Below are 18,416 nucleotides of genomic sequence, written 5' to 3'. Positions count from 1 at the left end.
AAAGAAGTAAAATCTTAAAAAATTTGGAACGTCACTCACACTAAAAAAGAACTAGGGGTTTTTTAACACCCTAATTCGAAGTCTCTAAAGATTGCTGACGTTAACTCGGGCCTATAAAAGTAGAACACGTCCTCACGACAGTATTTGTGTGCTTCTTATATATTATATAATGATCATGTGATATGCACGTGATGAATTATTTTTCTAGAAAATTTTGAAAAATTTTTGACTGTTAAATAAGAAAAAGCGATGAGATGAGTGTCAGATGATATGAGATATAATGATAAGAACATTGTTAAAGTACCTCTTGAGGAAGTTCTGAGCACTTAAATACATTTATAGATGTCAGCCAAGAGGAGCATCGCTGAAGTTCATATCAGTGAGTATCAAGATCATCCAAGTGTCGCTATTGGAAGCTTTTTCAAAGGATTCCAAGCTCCAGAGGGCACTACATTTGATCTATACAAAAAGAAAACAAGCAAGGATCAATTCATTTTGCATGGGGAAAATGATAAGTTAGAATATAATGGTGAGACGGATCCTGAGTCAGTAACGTCTAATCAATACCTAGTTGGGATTTTCAACCCAGAGAAAAAATCAGTGCAATTATATAAGGCGCCACTAATTGCATCGAAGATCTTTTCGAAACACACAAAAAACCTGTCGGGTCCAACAATCAAGAGTAACGATGTAAGATCTTCTGCGTTGAGAAACGCACTAGGTGAAGCTTTCGGTACGAAAAAGGCAAAGAAGGCAATTGCTGATTTAGAAAGGAACCGTGTCGATTCTGATAAGCTAGTTGATTCCGCCGTTGATATTGTGGACTCTGTAAGAACCGCTGCCAAAGACCTACCTTCGAGACAGCAATTAGAAGAGCAAGTTACCCACGACAGACCTACACCGTTAGCAAATATAGATGCTACTGACGTTGAGCAAATTTATCCTGTGGAAAATATAATACCAAAAAGAGAGTTGCAAGTTATTCGTGTTGGACCTTTACTTAAGGAAACTGACCACGAAAAAAGATTGGAACTTTTACCGTACAACAAATCTCAATACATTTCGAAAAAATTACCAGCTTTGACTCAAGCAACCCAAATGACAAAATTACAACTACTGTTCTACCTTTCTTTACTGCTAGGTGTGTACGACAATAGAAGAGTCAACAATAAGGTCAAACTTTTGGAAAGATTATCCTCCCCATCTGAGATTTTACTAGACGGTGTTTTAGAAAGATTTACCGTGCTAAGAGCTGGCCAGATTGGTAAGTCCAAGGATAGATCGTTTGTTATTGATCCACAGAACGAAGATAAATTGTTGTGCTACATCTTGGTTGTCATTTTGCATTTGAACAATTTTATCGTAGAGATCTCACCGTTAGCCAAAGAATTGGGTCTCAAACCATCGAAGCTAGTTAATCTTTTCAGAGTAATTGGCGCACAAGTTAAAGGAGCCACAGTAGCACAGGCTGAAGCCTTCAACATTCCAAAGAGTTCTGCTTCAACATACAAAATTGCTACTCTAAAAGTTCCTTTCAAATTACCACAAATGACAAGAAGGGGTAGAGCACCACGCTAGCATCTTAGAGTTTAACATGTATTTCACGATTCTGTTACATAATTAGTTTTCTATTTCAAATTAACACAAGTAAAAATGACAAAAATAAACAAAGATGATAATGTCTTCCAGCGTGTAATGCTACACCTTATACAGAACGAACCCGATAAAGCAAGGCAGCGAGTACTGTAAAGTATTTCTTGAAAAACCACTATATGCGTATTTTAGTCTCTCACCTTTCCAATCAGGTTTCTACTAGTATCATGATTGATCAACAGTACAAAAGAATAGAGGCACTAGTCCCAACAGCCCTCCATTTCGTTCGAACACCTGAGATACATTTCACTTGACTCACCGGCTTAATCTTTTTTTAACACCTTTCCATTGAGATATTGAGATAAAATTACCTTGTAAGCCCAAGAATTCGAACTCTTCATTTCTATTCTTTTCACTAAATAGCGTTTTCACTAAATAGCTCTTGGTAAAGCTATTTTGTACGAGGTTTCACAACTCTTCTTAACGTGACGAAATAGCGTTCCTCTCTGATTAGAAAGCTTTAATTACAAAGTACAACAAAGTACACCAAATGACAACAATATATTCGGTTGAATATTGAAAAAAAAGTTTAGGCTCACTCTGTAACCCTACTGATATCCACCCTCTCAATCTGAGATTTCTGTCTATCATCTCTTTTCACTCTAAAGAAATGATCCGTGAACTCTGATGCGTTCATATTGTTCAGGAACTTTTCATCATGAGTAATAACAATCAATTGGAAGTTCTTCTGGTGCCTTCGGATATGAATAATATTATTCAACGCTTTCGCAAGGCTTTCTATATTCTCCTCATCAAGATTCGTTGTGGGCTCATCAAGCGCAATAACACCGCAATTGACACCAAACGTCTCCGACAACGCTAATCTAATTATGATAGAGGCCAAAACTTTTTGCCCCGCAGAACACCTACCCCTCATATCCAACTCCGCATCTTGCTTGTACATTACAACGCGGTAATTATAAGATTTGCCTTTAATACCACTTTTCACTTCATCTGATTTAATTTGAATAGAGTCAACATCAGTTCCACTGTAAGTGCGCTTCCACAATTCATCGACAATTCTATTAATGTCTTGCATCTTAAGCCCGTGATATTTCATAATCGCGCTGTCTAAAGCTTTAGAATAGGTTTCTATATCATCATTAACAAACGTTCTCGTTTGCAGTTCAACCCATTTTTTGTGATAGTGATTATTGACATCCTCGTATTCTGTGCGTAGTTGTCTAGAAAGAGATTCTATTTGATTCTGAAGCTGCCTTATTTCTCCTAATTTTCCAGCATTATCTGAGCTTAATCCTTCATATTCATTCCTTAATTTAAGCGACTCCTCTTGATACCTGTCTCGCTCATTCTCTGCATTGCTTATATCAATCTCATTTATATCAATTTCTAGCCTTTCCAGGTTGGCTCTCAAATCACAGAGCTGCAAATTTTGCTCTAGACTTCGTTTTTCATTTGTAGAGTCTCTGATCTTTTGTATTTCATTGGAAAGCTCTGCATTCCTCTTTTCGATGTATTTATTTATCTGATCAAAACTTTTTTGACATGAATCAAGTTCATTTGAACATTCTTCTAACTTTTCTAGTCCAGTAGAGGCATATCCATCAAGAGCTTGTTTCAGCCCACTGAATTTTTCTAGGTCTTCTTCAGTTTCTTTCAAATTTGTGCTTAAGGAGAGCATATTCGATTCCAATTCTTTTCTTTTCAAGTGTTCTATTTTTTCACACTCTACTAGTTTTATAGTCAGCGCTTCAAGTTCCTTTTCTCCCTTTTCAGTGGACTTTTTCATATACACGATTTCTTTTTTTTTCTGCTCAATATCATTTTCTATATTCCTATTCATGGACAATTCTTTCTCAATTTCAGTGACTTTGAGATTACGTTCCTTCACGACAGTAAGCAATTTTGAATATTCTCTTGACTTCTCCTCTTTCTTTTCCTGTAGTTGATTGATATCTTTTCTTAACATTCTAAGATGGTCATTTTTTTCTTTTTGTTGAGCTTGCAATTCGTCAACAGTTTGAATATCCTCTCGTAATGCCCCGTACAAAGCCAACTCATCAGACAATGTTTTCACATCATTCTTTAGATCCTTCAGCTCATTCTTACAGCGAATTACGCTATCCACAAGAGAACGCACATCTTTTTCCACAAAATCTAGATCATGTTTCAAATTTAAATATTCATTGGAGAGGCTGTTTCTTTCACTCTCAAGTGTTCTGACTCTCTCTTGCGATGTAACTTCATATGCTACTAGTGATTTCACTTTTTCACTGCAGCTACGAAGCTCAACAACATTTTTCTCCATACTTCTTAAAGTTTGGAGATAGGTCTTTTCATTTTCAACTGTTTCCTTTAACCCCTTCTCAAAACCAACATCAATCTTTGCAGCTAGTTTCTTGAGAAGAGAACTTTTGAAAGGCTTATCCTCAAACTTTCTGGAGCAAAGATAACAAACACTTTCCTCTTGCGCTACCTCTATAGCTCTTCGATTAAACGCTAAAGTGGTTTGGTGCATTTTCAGATTCTCTAATGCGGTCCTATATGAGAGTTCAGTCTCTGCAACAACCTCTTCGTATTCCTCAATTGGACAATCTTCTGGTAAATTTCGTTCGAGTATTTTTCCTACATTACTTCTTTTCTCCGCTAGGTCCTTCAATTCCTGTTTAATGTTGCCGTAATTGAGAGAGGCTTCCGTGAACTCGCGGTCTTTGTCTCGAAACTTTTTCTCTTTTAAAGAAGTCTCCTGAGTTAATTTGGAAGATAGCTTTTTAAAATCCACATCCACATTTGATTCAGCTGAAATATTCCACTTTATACAATTTTCGTCATCAAGTATTTTATCTTTTAATGTACTTAACTCCTCTTCCTTCTCTTTCATTAGTCTCTTTATTACTGATAATTTTGCAAATAAATCAGCCCGCTGATTAGTTTTTGAAATTTTTATCTGAATGTCTTCCACCTCGGATTCCAAGATAAGCATTTGATCATTTTTACTTTTAATGTCTGAATTGAACTTGCTAATGTCATCCTTTCGTTCCCACTCGTGCAGCTTCTGTTGAAATTTTTCCAGACTAGTTTTTTCCTTCTCCAAATCTTCAAATGTAAATCCAGAAAGTTGCAATTCTGTATCCAATCTATCGACCTCCTTTATCAACTTTTCCTCATCCTGCTTCGAATACTCAAGTCTTTCCTTTTGGATAATCTTTGAATGACGCAGTTCAGATAATTGCTTCTCCAAATAACTTAATTCTAATTTTCCCTCATTACTCAATTTTTGAAAATTTGCATTGAGACTATTCTTAATCTTTTCAAGGTCTAACAAAAAAATTCTCAAATTAGTATTGTCTTTACCACAAGAAGGATATTTAAGGGATAAATATTGATGCAATTCATTTAGCGCTTTCAGATTTTTCTCATGTGTATTTTTTGCGGCTGTTAACTCACCTTGTCTTCGTATTAGAAAGTTACATTTGTTATGCAATTCTAGTGATTTCGATTTTGCAGATGTAATATCTGCTCTCACAGCTTCTGTATTAACTTCTTTCTCCTCTAAAGTGAAGGAAAAGTTTTTGATACGGCTCAGGAGCTCGGCTCGTGGAATATCAAGGATATCTATAGCACTGGACAATCGTGATATCTGATCCCTCATTGATTCTCTATTATGCTTTAGGTTTTCAGCCTTCGACAGAACCCTCTGAAAATCTTGATTAGACTTAAACAATTTGTCAGATTGCTCGTTCACGATAAGTATTCTTTTTTCAATTTCTTTCACTTCACTCTTATATTTTTCTACTTTTGTCTCTAATTGCCTCATTTCCAGCTTCACAGTTTCTGACCTATCTTTATCAACTTTGAGGTGCTCAACAGATTGCTTCAGCAGTTTTATATCAACAGACATATCTTTTTTGATGCCCTTCAGATTGTCCAGAGCTTTCGTAAACTTCATGGCTTGAAAAATTTCGTCAAATTTCTTCTTCAAGTTAGAAGGTTCACTCAATGGCCATAAGCTATCTTCTTGGTGGCAAAATATGACATATTCTAAGATTGCCTTGGGAACTCCCATGTACAAGGGCACTTGGGTATCCAACTCAATAGATCTTGTGCTCAACGTGTTACGACCCCCATTACTGTTGACAATCACGAGTTGACCTTCGAGAGTTTTGAAGGTAGCTGCTGTTTTTTTAACCAGTAACTGAATATTACGTGTCACGATCATGTTCAATGCATTGGCGCTTGTGAAGGCAAGTTTCACCTGCGCTCTGACGTCCTTCTCACCCGTAATCTTGGGATCATGAACGAATGCACCACCCTTACTATTGGGAGGTAAATCACCACTTGTTGCGTACTTCAGACATTCGATAATTGTAGTTTTACCAGAGCCATTCGAACCAACAATCAACGTCAGTGGCTTCCCAAACTCAATAGTCTCTCTATCATTCGAATCGAAAGATCTGATACCCTGTATCGAAAGTTTATAAATCGCACTCATGCGGGAACCTACCGAAGAAACGAAATGGCCGCAATGGAACCTTCAAATGTCACCAACTAGTCATTTACTTTTCTAACTTGTTATGCAAATACCTTAATATTGTATGTATGTTTCTAGTTTTTAACTAAATGTGATTACCCGGCAAAAATGCTGGTGTAACAAAAATTTTTTTCTCGCTATTTTTGGGTATATAAGGAGGAAAGAGAACTAATAACAGAAAAATCTTTTGCTTTTACGAAAGGGAGAAGTAGTGTTATCTGATTACAAACAACTGAACAGCTCAGTTTTATTCGTGTAAGAACTAGTCAGCTTCAACTACTGGTCAGAACGCAACAGAACGTATCTGCATTTAATAATACTTTTAAATCCGAATAGTAGAAGCTAGGAGATAGTAACATTGTATTTTCTTTTCAACGACCGTATACACTATAGCGTCATTGTTGGTAGCACGTAAAGGGCCTGTAGTCTTTTTCATTTACTTTTACCTGTTTTGTGTGTATCTAACTCGACATTTTCTGAGTAGTTCAGGAAAAGATATTTAAGGGAGTCGAGGAGCAACTGCATTAGTATCTGATCTGACATTCGGCACCAAACAGAGAAATTGAAGCCATAGAATTTAAGCTATTATGAGCGAAAATAATCAAGAATTTGTAGCAACCTTGGAATCCTTCAGGGATTTAAAATCAGGGATCTCTGGTTCACGTATTAAAAAATTGACAACTTACGCACTTGATCATGCTGAAGACGAAGAGACGTTGATTTCTTTGATTATTAACTATTCAAGGACTTGTTCTGCTTCCCATAGGCTGGGATCTTTATACATTATAGATTCTATTGGTAGAGCCTTTCTGGACGAAGCTAGGGCAAACGATGATGTCATTCAATCAACAGCTAAAATTGGTTCTTGTGCTCATGCTGTTTATACGCTTGGCGAATCTATCAAGGATCTTTTAGCAGATGGTATTTCAAACAGTAATGAAGATCATAGAGAGAAAATTCGTACTTTAGTTGATATTTGGGATAGAGCTGGGCTGTTCCCAAAAAGTTACCTGAATGCTATTAGGTCGAAATATTTCTCCATGAACGCCGAGGAAGAATCTAGTCACACTTCCGGTTCTTCCCAAGATCAACTTTCTGATGATCCAAATGAAAGATGCGTACAAATTCTGAACAATTTAAAACCATTGAAATTCGTACCTAGAGTTCACTTGCCCACAACTTTGGAATCCAATGATTTGGCTGAACAACAGGCAGCATTATTTCAAGTTCTAGTTTCTGTTCAGCAACAATTTCAAGAACAAGATGAGCTGCAACATCAGCGAAATTTCACATCACTGCCGCAAAGAGAACCTGCTCATCAGAGTCATGTAACTACAGAATATGGCAGCAGACGTGAAAGGGAACGCGAACGTGAAAGATACTCAAGTAGAAGAAATAGATCACGATCACCAAGAAGAGAAACGGGTACAAGAAATAGTAGTGGCGCTCACACAAATTCAAATGGTCCTTTAGGGACAAATAATCATCACTTGTATCCGGATGAGCAAAATGTTCCATCGAATTCTCATTCTAGATCCAAACCAGTTAGCTTTGAGGCTAATCTACCACCTGATCATATTAAAGTTTTTAGTCGTACTTTGTTTGTTGGCGGAGTACCAATGAATATGAAAGAATGGGACATTGCTACAGTTTTAAGGCCCTACGCAGAGGTACAAAGCGTGATTCTGAACAATGCAAGAAAGCATGCATTTGTTAAAGTTTATTCAAGAAGCGAGGCTGAAAACGTTTTACTCAACTTCAACAAAGATGGCTCCTCTCCTTTAAGAACTCGTTGGGGTGTGGGATTTGGTCCAAGGGATTGTTGTGACTACCAACATGGTTACAGTATAATTCCATTACATAGGCTAACTGATGCTGATAAGAAGTGGTGCGTTCATGCACAATGGGGTGGAACGGGCGGCCAACGCCTACAGGGCGGCGTCGTGTTTGAAGAGCCTGATATTATAGTCGGGGAAGGCGTTTCTTCAAAGGCAATTTCGCAGAAAATGCCTACTGACTCTGGTAGAAACGGTCCAAGATCAGGCAAAGCAGACAAAAACTCTGGTTCCACGCCGCCTATGCCCACATACAGAACAAACCAAGCGTCCAACACAAACGAAATGTATCCTCAGGTTCCACAACAGCCATACCAACAACAAATTCCGTATCCTCAACAACCGCAACCTCAAACGGCAGGATACTCGCAACCACAAGCAGCGCAGACTTCTTTTGATGCTACTGCACAATTAAACTCCCTGATGAGCATGCTGAATCAACAGCAAAATTGAATTATTATGTAATGTTTAAGTGTGTAACAATGATTTTTCATAAATCCCTTCCTTCTTTATGAAAGCTTCAAGATTTCCGTCAAAAGGTATTGAAACCATTAGGCTGAAAAATTTGTTATTGAAGATCACCAATAAAAGATAGTAAAAGTTAAGATCAGTCGTATAGGCAATTGAGATTTCTGAAAGGTAATACTATATCAGAGATGTTACCATTCAGGAGGAAGATAGCTACTGCCGCCCAAAGTGCTGTCGGTAATCCCATTTCGGCTGGTCTCCTGCTATCCCGTATTCCTGTGGTCACTCCCGAACTAAATAAAATCGAGAGTCAGTACTACGATTATCAAAGTGAATTGAAGAAGAGGCTTATGTGGACATTTCCTCACTATTTCTATTTCAGAAGAGGCACATTAGCGGAACGTCGTTTTCTCATGGCACAAAAGGGACCTATAAGTAAGCAACCCGGCGTATGGTTCCCAAAAGGAACACCAGATGTAAAACACAACAGGGAAAGAAGCCAAAAGCAGGAAATCGCCTTACCGAGGGAGAGTAATGAAGGAAGTGAAGTAACACAGAAGGGCTCCGATATTTCAAGGCCGGTGGTCCCCAATGCCAGAATCACGGAAGCGGACAAAACAGGAGATGAGACAAGTCTCGAAAGGAAACTGGATAGAACATTGTACCTAATGGTGAAAGCGCAGGATGGCTCGTGGAATTTTCCCTCCTTTCCAGCGTACGATAAACCTCTACATATTAGTGCGGAGGAAGGACTGAGGTCTTTGGGCGGTGGAAGTATCAAGACATGGACAGTTTCAAATACTCCAGCTGCAGCATTAGAAATTGAAAATGGTGGTCATCAATTTATCATTAAATCGCATATCTTAGCTGGTGAATTCAAGTTGCAAAATAAACAAGATTTCGTGGAGTACGCTTGGCTAACAAAAGAAGAAATACAAGATCGTGTAGAAGCCACTTACTTCAAGAGCACGGGGTTTTTATTGGCGGACAACTAATTTAAAATTGTTTCCTCGTAACTGCACATTAGTTCATATAATGCGAACCTGTAAATATTGGCTTTAATAGTACAACTACATATTACCCTATTCTACTCTTGTAATTTTCTATTGTCGCTTGTCTGTGAATCTGCTAGTCCTTTGAGAGACTCTTTCTCTTTTAGAGTTATTTGTTATTCTATCATGGTCTCTTACCCTCTTATTTGGTCTCCTGGTATTATCTGGGTTGTTTATGGTACTGCTTATATTATTTTTGTTTCGAGAAGTACTACGTGATTTTTCGTGCACTGTTTTCCATAGAGATAAAACGTCATGGTAGTGGTTAGGGGTAAAATGGCTTTGTAATATATCTTGTTTACCAGAAATAATTAAATCTGTACTATCGGGCTTGAATAACAAAATTACATCTGAGTTTGAATTCTTGATTTTTTGCTGGAGGAACAAATGACCAGAATTTATATCATAAAATCGTACTACGCCATCTGTGGTACAAATAGCTAAGATTTTGCCTAGTGCATCTATGTCAACTTGAGAAACAGAACAATCAAATTCATCAATACATAATTCACAGCACAATGTTTTCAAGTCCCAAATACAGCACGTACCGTCCGTACTTCCAGTTACTACATATCTACCCCATGGATCCATTTTCACACAATTTAATGATGCTCTATGGGAGGACAAAATACTTTTGACAGAAATTCCTTCTGTCTCATCTAATTCCAGAACCACCAGTTTTCCACTCTTCAAGCCTAGGAAAATGTGAGAGCCACTGTTATTCCAGCTAACACAATATATAGAATCATCTGGTACAATTGCCTTGACATCAAAAGTTGAATGCATTTCGTGATCTGACCTCACATTGAAAAGGTATAACTCCTCAGATTTGGTAACTGCCAGAAGCCAATTGCCCATGGGATCGTAAAAGCATTTAAAAAGCTTTACTTTGGAGCCAACCGTAAGTGTTCGTAACTTCGTTAAGCTTCTCTTTCCCTCATCTATTCCCCATATGAAAATTTCCGATGTGTTTGCAACGGTAGCGAACTGGCTTGTCTCATTAGCGTTCCAACTCAATGAATACACCATTTTATCGATATCAATAGCATCTGCTAAATATATTTTTCTGGCTTTTGCATATGACGAACTGTCTAAAATCCAGATGGTCAAAGAGCCATCGATCCTACCGTAAGCTAAGAATTTGCCGGATGGATGAAACTCAATAGACATAACTTCATTAGGGTTTACAGGTACTGCAAACCTTGATTGCGATCTCGTGTTAACATGAATGTATCTTTCGTCTTCTAAATCTTCTATTTGTGGTTTATCCATTATGCTTGACAGGAGCTTTTCGGTGAGGAGATTGGATAATTCAGGACTCATAACTTCCTGTCCTAAGAGTTTCATGTTCTTGACCTTGGGAGTGTCCATTTAAAAATCAATGATGCACTAAATCAGGCTCTTTGTTCTATATTGTTAGACTACGTCCAATCGTTTCTTCAATTGTAACACCGAATTGCGTATCGAAATCGAAATGCCATAAAGATAGTATGCGGTGTAAGGATAAAAATAATGTCGAATGATATCTACTAGTGAAGCTTTCAAAGATTAGAGGTATTAACACTCATGTAGTATCGCCATTAGGTAAATTATTAGTGATACTTTGACGACTGCAGTAACATAAAACACTCTCTTTACTGACTCTTCATCGTCTTTCAAAATCTTTTTCGTAAAGATAAAGCAATGATGATGAGCCCACGTAAGTACACAATACACGAAATAATTCAAAGTAAGATCGCAACAACGAAATTATAATTACTCAATTCAGTTTTTTACTTCGCTCAATTTGAATGCAAATTCTAATAAACGTCATTTTATTTTGCACCTTGAAATCTTGATGCCTGATCGACGGATAGCGATTGACTTGTCATATTTTGCAGAAGCAACATAGATATGCTGCAACCTTGATGGTTGCCGCAGAAAAGTAAGAAATAAGTGAAACCAAAGGCTCTTGTCGACACATGGTGACAAGATACATAGATCTGTACATAAGGATGTTACTTGGATGTGGAGCCTGAAGAAAACTCTTTGTGTTTTACGTGAGTTTCTTTGCCTAGCTTCCTCTTCGTCTTTCAAATACGCAACTTTCAAAAAATCGGTTGAAAGACATGTCATGATTAACCATTAAACGCAAAATTCGCAGTTTAAAAAGCCATCCATTTATCGGCAATACATGCTCTTGAGGCTATTTTTGATGAATACATGGACGGTAGTCAGCTAAAGAGAAAGCGTGTTTATGGATCAATTGTGAAGAGCCCAGGTAATTCGAAAAGGTCGAAAAGCTTCCATGCCCTTAGAGAGATTAAGAGCGATGAAAAAAGGAACAATTCGAGCGATAGCAGTGACTTATCAGATATTGAAGGTGAAGCCTTGCGACTCAACAGTGATATAATGGGGGAAGTTGACGATGAAGACACTGATTCGATCTCATCTGAAAGTGAAAGGGAAATTTTGGAAGAATTGAAAAACATCAGCTCGCCTGAAAAGGGTATCTGTTTAAAGCAAAGTGTTGACGTCGAGGATATTGAACTTACGAGGAAAGAATGTACTGTCCATGGTAGGCACGATGGCTGGAAGATATTGAAGGAGGCGGAGACTTCATTAGTTAACGATGATTCGATGCTTGCTTTAAATGCAAGATCAAGAATACGAAAAGATATGCCGGAGCCTCATGTGCAGTATTTGGAGAAACAGAAAGTTAGGAACCTACACATAGAACGATATAATTTGCCACAAGTATTGACTTCATCTGATCTTATTAATAAGATCCAGCCGCTCTTACCCATCATCAGGGATATGTACAATGGTGTTGTTGACTCATACTATAAGTATGAAGCAACAGCGGTCTCTAAATACTCTCAGAATGGGATCTTATCTTCGAAAGAATTTCGATCATTAGATATTAATCGATTTCAAGCCGGTTTCTACGGTTTTAGAAGACAGTTGAGAGTCGGGGAAGAGATTTTACGACATTTCAAGTCTTTCCTTTTGAAAAGGCAAGGCAAAACAATGAGATGGTGGGGGGTGGCCGATTTTGCTAACTACGTTTTAGCACCCGAAGTGCTAGCCTCTCTATGTATCTTGGAAATGAATTTAGGGAAGGAATTGTATGATAAGGAGACACGAGAACGTGCATATGAACTATTCGATAAAACTATTGAATTTGGCAACAAAGTTGCCGACTCAGAACCATTGGAAGAATGGGAAATTCAAGCAGAAAATCAAAGGATAGCAGAAATTGAGTTAAGTTTCGAAACTGGTTCAGAATCATTGGCACAAAGAGATTAAGAGCCATACAACAACTAGTTATCTTTTCCAGATTAGTACATGATTGCAAACGAAATGTAAATCAACTTCATTATCTCCATCGGTTTGTTCCCTCACGAACGACGAGGAAAATTTTTTCAAACTAGGCGATGAGGAAGTAGAGTTTATTCAAGTATGGCAACGTATTTGAGATCTTGAAGAATCTAATTCGTTACTTATATCTGCTGATAACCGATTTGGCTCTGAAATAGATTGTGTGGTGTTGAATATGTCTCAAAAAGCTTGTTACGTCTGCGGGAAGATTGGCCATTTGGCTGAGGAATGTGATTCTGATAGATTATGTTATAATTGTAACAAACCAGGACATGTTCAATCCGAATGTACTCTGCCAAGAACTGTTGAGCATAAACAATGTTACAATTGTGGCGAGACTGGTCATGTGAGAACAGAATGTACCATTCAGCGTTGTTACAACTGTAATCAAACAGGTCATATTTCAAGAGAATGCTCTGAACCAAAAAAATCAAGATTCCCAACAGCATCTAGTGCGCAAGCTAGCAATAAGGTGTCCTGTTACAGATGCGGAGGTCCAAACCACATGGCCAAGGACTGTTTACAGACTGGATCCAAGTGCTACTCTTGCGGTAAGTTTGGCCATCTGTCTAAGGACTGTCCAAGCGGTCCAGGTGAAAAAATTTGTTACAATTGTAATGAATCAGGGCACATCTCTAGAGATTGTACATACGAATAGGATCATTGCCTGATTGGCCAGCGATTGCTACGAGGAACGTTGGCTGATTATTCTCAATATTTCAGGTTTTTTATATTAAATACACTTGTCCGACATACTGGACTGTAAAATGATTTGGTTTTAAGTAAATAAATTCAATACCTTTTTTATTTTTTTTTATTTTTATTTTTATTCAGCCTAGAAACTCTTTTAGGCTTATGCATCTCTGTAGAGAGTATTGGCGATCTTTATTGTCTTCGAACAATCAACAACATTGTGGACCCTCACTATATCTGCACCAAATCCGATGCATGACGAAATAACGGACGCTGTCGCGAAATCTCTATCCTTCGGGTCATCATCTTTTGTGATTTTGCCGATGAATGCCTTGCGAGATGGGCCAACTAGTATTGGGATATTCTTGAAATTTACAAACTCGCCTGATTCTAAAATACATGCGTAGTTCTTCAAAAGGTCGAGTTGCCTAATTATTTCCAAATTTTGCTTTCCATTTTTGGCAAAACCAAGTCCCGGGTCTAATATTAGCTGCCAACGACGAATTCCTTCTCCAATCGCTTGAGCGTATCGCTCACTGAGTTCATGAGCTATTGAGCGAAGAAGAATTGCACTCCTACCAGAAATTTTTTCACCATTCATATATTCTTTCACATTGCTATTGGGTTGCTCGTATTTATTTAAGTCAATCATACTGGAAATGTTTCCCCTGGTATGAGACAGAACATAAGCCACATTTGGATGAGAGGCTATGACACCAAACATATCCGAATCAAAAGTTCCCCCCGAGATATCATTCACTATATCTGCCCCGGCAATAATAGCCTCTTGAGCTACCTTTGCTCTGTAAGTATCAATAGATATGATGATATTTTCTTGTGGCAGGTCTTTACATGTCCTAATTGATTTGATAACTGGTATTGTTCGTTCTAGTTCTTCCATTTCGGAGACTTGAGAGGAATTTGGTCTGGTAGAACAGCCACCAACATCAATAATAATTTTATCTTGTAGCCGCAAAGCATCGGAGCACATGATTTTCACTGTTTCGATCTGTTTTTGGAGATTTAAATACTGCTTATTTCCATCCGAGAAAGAGTCTGGAGTCACATTCAAAATACCCATCAATAATGCTGGCGACTTTGTTATGACTTTGGAGCGTAGAATTTCGTCCGTCATTTTCACATTCATGAACTTCAATGCTCTGAAATTGGAGGAGCGAGGCTGCAGAGGTATTATCTTCCACAAGACATCTGCTTCATTTCCTTGATCATATATCTGATTAAGATGGTCTGTTAAAGGTTCGGTTGTCAAAGGGTGAGTTATGTCAGGGGGAAGCAATTCACAGAGTGGCTCTAACACAAAACTTCTTTCTAGTAATTTAGGGTGTGGAATGATCAAGTCTTTAGTGTTCAAAATAACTTGGCTGCCATCTTTATCATAAAACATAATAATATCAAGATCGACAACACGGGGACAATTATCAAAATGCTTTATTCTACCCAATTCCTTGTACTCGATGTCCTTACAGAGTTTTAGTAGTTCATGTGGCGTCAACTTTGTCACAATTTCGACACAGCCGTTCATAAAAACGTCTTGATCCTCAAAATACATAGGCTCGCTTTCGAACAGAGAAGACACTTTCCGAATCTCAACATTTTCACTCGCATTCAAATAATCTAGTGCCTTCTGAATATTTTCAACTTTATTACCCATATTGGAACCGAAAGCTATAAAAGCAGTACTCCAAGCTTTGGGGTATGTATTTGAAATGATGTCATTCTCTTGGTTCCCTGCGAAAAGTGCCGATGAAGTTGTTTTCGTTTCAAGTACGTGAGGAAGTGGAATAGAATCCAGTTCTTGAGGAGTCTTGATGATGCTCACACCAACACCTGTGGTATTTGTTATCGCATTCAATTTAATAACTTTGAGCTCTATAGGCAACTTATTATTTTTCCTGAAGTATGGATTAGATGCGATTACCTTAGCTGTTGATTCAACGAGAGCTTCTACCGTTAAAAAGTTGGAGTTTTCGACGTGGCTAACGGCGCTTTCGATGATTGATTTATAAGAAGCGTGATTAACCAAGTCTTTTGGCCACGGGAGGCGTATGTCTAACGTAACATATTGTTTTTGCAGCCTTTCAAAGGTAAACACTCCAATTAGAGTCAACATCTTTATATTTGAAATTTGTATAACATCGTAGACATCTTTCTGTCTCGTCGGTGCTCTACTATTCATTTGATTTACTAAACAGGAAATGGAATCACTTCTTATGTGTCCTGTTTTCGTTTCGATTAGCAATTGCAAACTCTCAATTCCCGAATACTTTTGTAATGCGTAATTTGAGACTGATCTGGATAGATTACCTAAGGATCTCCAGTTCCTTTTAGATTGCACAAATTCAGCAATATCTCTCGATATGACAGCGTAATTTAGAGAATAATTCAGATCGTCTCCAACAGCGGCTTTGCTGAAATCGGTGAGCATATTCATTGTTACAAAGCATTGTTGCGCATTCAATTGGTTCCAGGAGTCTGCTCCAATGACCGCATTCACGTCAAGTTTCTCGATATGGACTTTATCGTTCATCAGATTCGAAGATGCTGTGTTGTAAGTTTTGGAGGTAATCGAAAACGGCCTATTTATATGGGTTATGACACCTCTCGAATAGTCAGAGGTTCTTGTGAAAGCACCGCGGTATGATGGCCTGAAAACCCTTAATGCAAGCCGATTAGAATAAAGGGTTCTCATTATTTATTCCTTTATAATGAAGAAATACGAACGCAAAAGAAGTGTTGTGCAATTCTGTTTGTCAAATATTTCTTACTTTCGGGCTTTTGAAATATGCTATTTGCTTCAAACAGGCCATCGAAAAGCAGCACTCTGCATCTTTTACTAATACTTAAAGAGTGATTACTATTCCACTGGTTCAGGGGAGGTCAAGATTAGTGAAAGAAATGATATTGTGTATGGCACTTTCCCTGGCTTTAGGTCACTCTATTTATGCAATCACGACTATCAAACAAATCGCCGTAGCAGCAAAAACTCTACGTGTTCAGGACGACAAATTTCCGATTTTATCACGAATCTCTTGTTTCTTGATTCACAGAGACATTGTTTTACTCTAAGCTGATCTTATTTTCGTAACCCGTTTAGATTTGTCGGCTCCTTGCGTCATTGACGAACTGTTTAAAATTGAAAGCAAGTTCTACTCTAAGCTTCCCTACTTGACATTCTGAAAAACGAACTAGTTGCAACTGTTGTGAGATATCTAAGAAAACATATAATGTTCGGCAAGGTGTCTGCACCTCACAAATTGATCCGCTTGATATCTTCTGCAACACATGCAGTTCCCAAACTGGCAGATGTTTTGATAGTCGGCGGTGGTCCCGCTGGTTTGACATTGGCTGCGGCAATCAAATCATCACCTAAACTGAACCAATTGTCCACTGTACTTGTAGATGCAAGCGATTTGAAGGGCAAAGTTGCTTCATTCTACAATTCACCTCCAGATAATTATACGAATCGTGTAATTAGCTTAACACCACCATCTAGAAGGTTCCTGGAGGAAAGAGCTGGTGTAAGCTTAATGAATGACAGGATACAAGTTTATGATGGTTTATATGTGACCGAGGGATGTTCTGATGCAACTTTAGATATGGAAAAAGATTCAATGGCTTGTATGATTGAAATTTTAAACGTTCAGTCGTCATTGCTTAAAAGACTTGATCAACTTTCACCAGATCCTAACACCTTCAAAATCATTGACAATACGAAAGTTTCCGGAATTGAGCTTAACGATCCCTATGACGCCAAATCCTGGCCATTAGTAACGCTGGATAACGGAGAGGTTTATAAAACGAGATTACTTGTAGGGGCAGATGGCTTTAACTCCCCTGTAAGGAAGTTCTCTAGAATTCCGTCTCGAGGCTGGTCTTACAATGCGTTTGGCGTTGTTGCAACTATGAAACTAGAATATCCTCCATATAAGATCAGGGGCTGGCAAAGATTTCTTCCTACAGGACCTATCGCTCATTTACCATTACCGGGTGAGAATGCTACGCTTGTTTGGAGTTGCACTGAGCGCTTATCAAAACTCCTGACGTCCATCACTCCAGAACAATTTACAGCCCTAATCAATGCTGCCTTTGTTTTAGAGGATGCTGATATGAAATTTTATTACAAGCAGTTAGAAGATAAAACAATCTCAACGAAGGAGCTAAGTGAAGATATCAATTTCAGAATAGAGCAAGTTTTCAGTTCTTCTGAAGACGAAAACATGATAGATGAAAAGTATCCCCCCAAAGTTCAGGGCATTTTGCCAGACACGAGAGCCCGTTTCCCGTTAAAACTGTCACACGCAGATACTTATTGTTCCGAAAGAATCGCGTTAGTTGGAGATGCTGCACATACTACTCATCCATTGGCTGGACAAGGACTGAACATGGGGCAGGGAGACGTTGAGGCTTTAGTTGATGCTTTGGAAATAGCTGTTTCTAGAGGATCTGACATCGGGTCTTTACTAAGTCTGCAGTCATTCTGGGCTGATCGCTATCCTATTAATAATTTGCTCTTAGGCATGGTTGACAAGTTGAATAAAATTTATGGCACGGACTATGCCCCTATCGTAGCGTTGAGATCTTTCGGTATTAACGTTATCAATAACGTTCCACCGCTTAAGAATTTAATTAGGGATACACTTGGAGAATCAGGGAGATAGAGATGTTCTTATATATATCCATATATTTAGATGTATATGTACTGATATATGTGCTAGATTATGAAGATTACGAGTTGATATGAAATCTTGAAATAAATCACGTGGACTTCATAAGTACAGAATATAAGTAAGATATACGTATATTATCAACTGCAAAACATTAGCTAATACGAGGTACTTGCGT

General features: G+C 38.1%; 9 protein-coding genes across 9 annotated transcripts; 6 read left to right on the top strand and 3 right to left on the bottom strand.

Moving 5' to 3' along the window:
• Positions 1-342: 342 nt before the first annotated feature.
• RPA49 (DNA-directed RNA polymerase I subunit RPA49) lies at positions 343-1,578 on the top strand (the record flags this gene model as incomplete). The annotated part of the gene is made up of 1 exon (XM_037286023.1): positions 343-1,578. The coding sequence occupies one exon, from the start codon at positions 343-345 to the stop codon at positions 1,576-1,578; it is 1,236 nt and encodes a 411-aa protein (XP_037141918.1).
• A 610-nt stretch (positions 1,579-2,188) lies between these two features.
• On the bottom strand, positions 2,189-6,106 carry RAD50 (MRX complex DNA-binding subunit; the record flags this gene model as incomplete). The annotated part of the gene is made up of 1 exon (XM_037286022.1): positions 2,189-6,106. The coding sequence occupies one exon, from the start codon at positions 6,104-6,106 to the stop codon at positions 2,189-2,191; it is 3,918 nt and encodes a 1,305-aa protein (XP_037141917.1).
• Positions 6,107-6,732: 626 nt separating this feature from the next.
• Positions 6,733-8,433, top strand: NRD1 (Nrd1 complex RNA-binding subunit; the record flags this gene model as incomplete). Its single annotated transcript, XM_037286021.1, has 1 exon — positions 6,733-8,433. One exon carries the CDS (start codon positions 6,733-6,735, stop codon positions 8,431-8,433), a length of 1,701 nt encoding a protein of 566 aa, XP_037141916.1.
• Positions 8,434-8,636: 203 nt separating this feature from the next.
• On the top strand, positions 8,637-9,443 carry MRPL17 (mitochondrial 54S ribosomal protein mL46; the record flags this gene model as incomplete). Its single annotated transcript, XM_037286020.1, has 1 exon — positions 8,637-9,443. The coding sequence occupies one exon, from the start codon at positions 8,637-8,639 to the stop codon at positions 9,441-9,443; it is 807 nt and encodes a 268-aa protein (XP_037141915.1).
• A 108-nt stretch (positions 9,444-9,551) lies between these two features.
• TEX1 (Tex1p) lies at positions 9,552-10,871 on the bottom strand (the record flags this gene model as incomplete). The annotated part of the gene is made up of 1 exon (XM_037286019.1): positions 9,552-10,871. One exon carries the CDS (start codon positions 10,869-10,871, stop codon positions 9,552-9,554), a length of 1,320 nt encoding a protein of 439 aa, XP_037141914.1.
• Positions 10,872-11,702: 831 nt separating this feature from the next.
• Positions 11,703-12,788, top strand: RTC4 (Rtc4p; the record flags this gene model as incomplete). The annotated part of the gene is made up of 1 exon (XM_037286018.1): positions 11,703-12,788. The coding sequence occupies one exon, from the start codon at positions 11,703-11,705 to the stop codon at positions 12,786-12,788; it is 1,086 nt and encodes a 361-aa protein (XP_037141913.1).
• Positions 12,789-13,035: 247 nt separating this feature from the next.
• On the top strand, positions 13,036-13,518 carry GIS2 (mRNA-binding translational activator GIS2; the record flags this gene model as incomplete). The annotated part of the gene is made up of 1 exon (XM_037286017.1): positions 13,036-13,518. One exon carries the CDS (start codon positions 13,036-13,038, stop codon positions 13,516-13,518), a length of 483 nt encoding a protein of 160 aa, XP_037141912.1.
• A 195-nt stretch (positions 13,519-13,713) lies between these two features.
• On the bottom strand, positions 13,714-16,263 carry FOL1 (trifunctional dihydropteroate synthetase/dihydrohydroxymethylpterin pyrophosphokinase/dihydroneopterin aldolase FOL1; the record flags this gene model as incomplete). Its single annotated transcript, XM_037286016.1, has 1 exon — positions 13,714-16,263. The coding sequence occupies one exon, from the start codon at positions 16,261-16,263 to the stop codon at positions 13,714-13,716; it is 2,550 nt and encodes an 849-aa protein (XP_037141911.1).
• A 535-nt stretch (positions 16,264-16,798) lies between these two features.
• COQ6 (putative N,N-dimethylaniline monooxygenase COQ6) lies at positions 16,799-18,232 on the top strand (the record flags this gene model as incomplete). The annotated part of the gene is made up of 1 exon (XM_037286015.1): positions 16,799-18,232. The coding sequence occupies one exon, from the start codon at positions 16,799-16,801 to the stop codon at positions 18,230-18,232; it is 1,434 nt and encodes a 477-aa protein (XP_037141910.1).
• Between the last annotated feature and the right edge of the window lie 184 nt (positions 18,233-18,416).

Source organism: Zygotorulaspora mrakii, chromosome 1 (genome assembly GCF_013402915.1).
Source record: "Zygotorulaspora mrakii chromosome 1, complete sequence".
Lineage (NCBI taxonomy): Eukaryota > Fungi > Ascomycota > Saccharomycetes > Saccharomycetales > Saccharomycetaceae > Zygotorulaspora > Zygotorulaspora mrakii.
The sequence above is the reverse complement of the archived record's forward strand: the minus strand, read 5'-3'. Positions and strand labels throughout refer to the sequence as shown.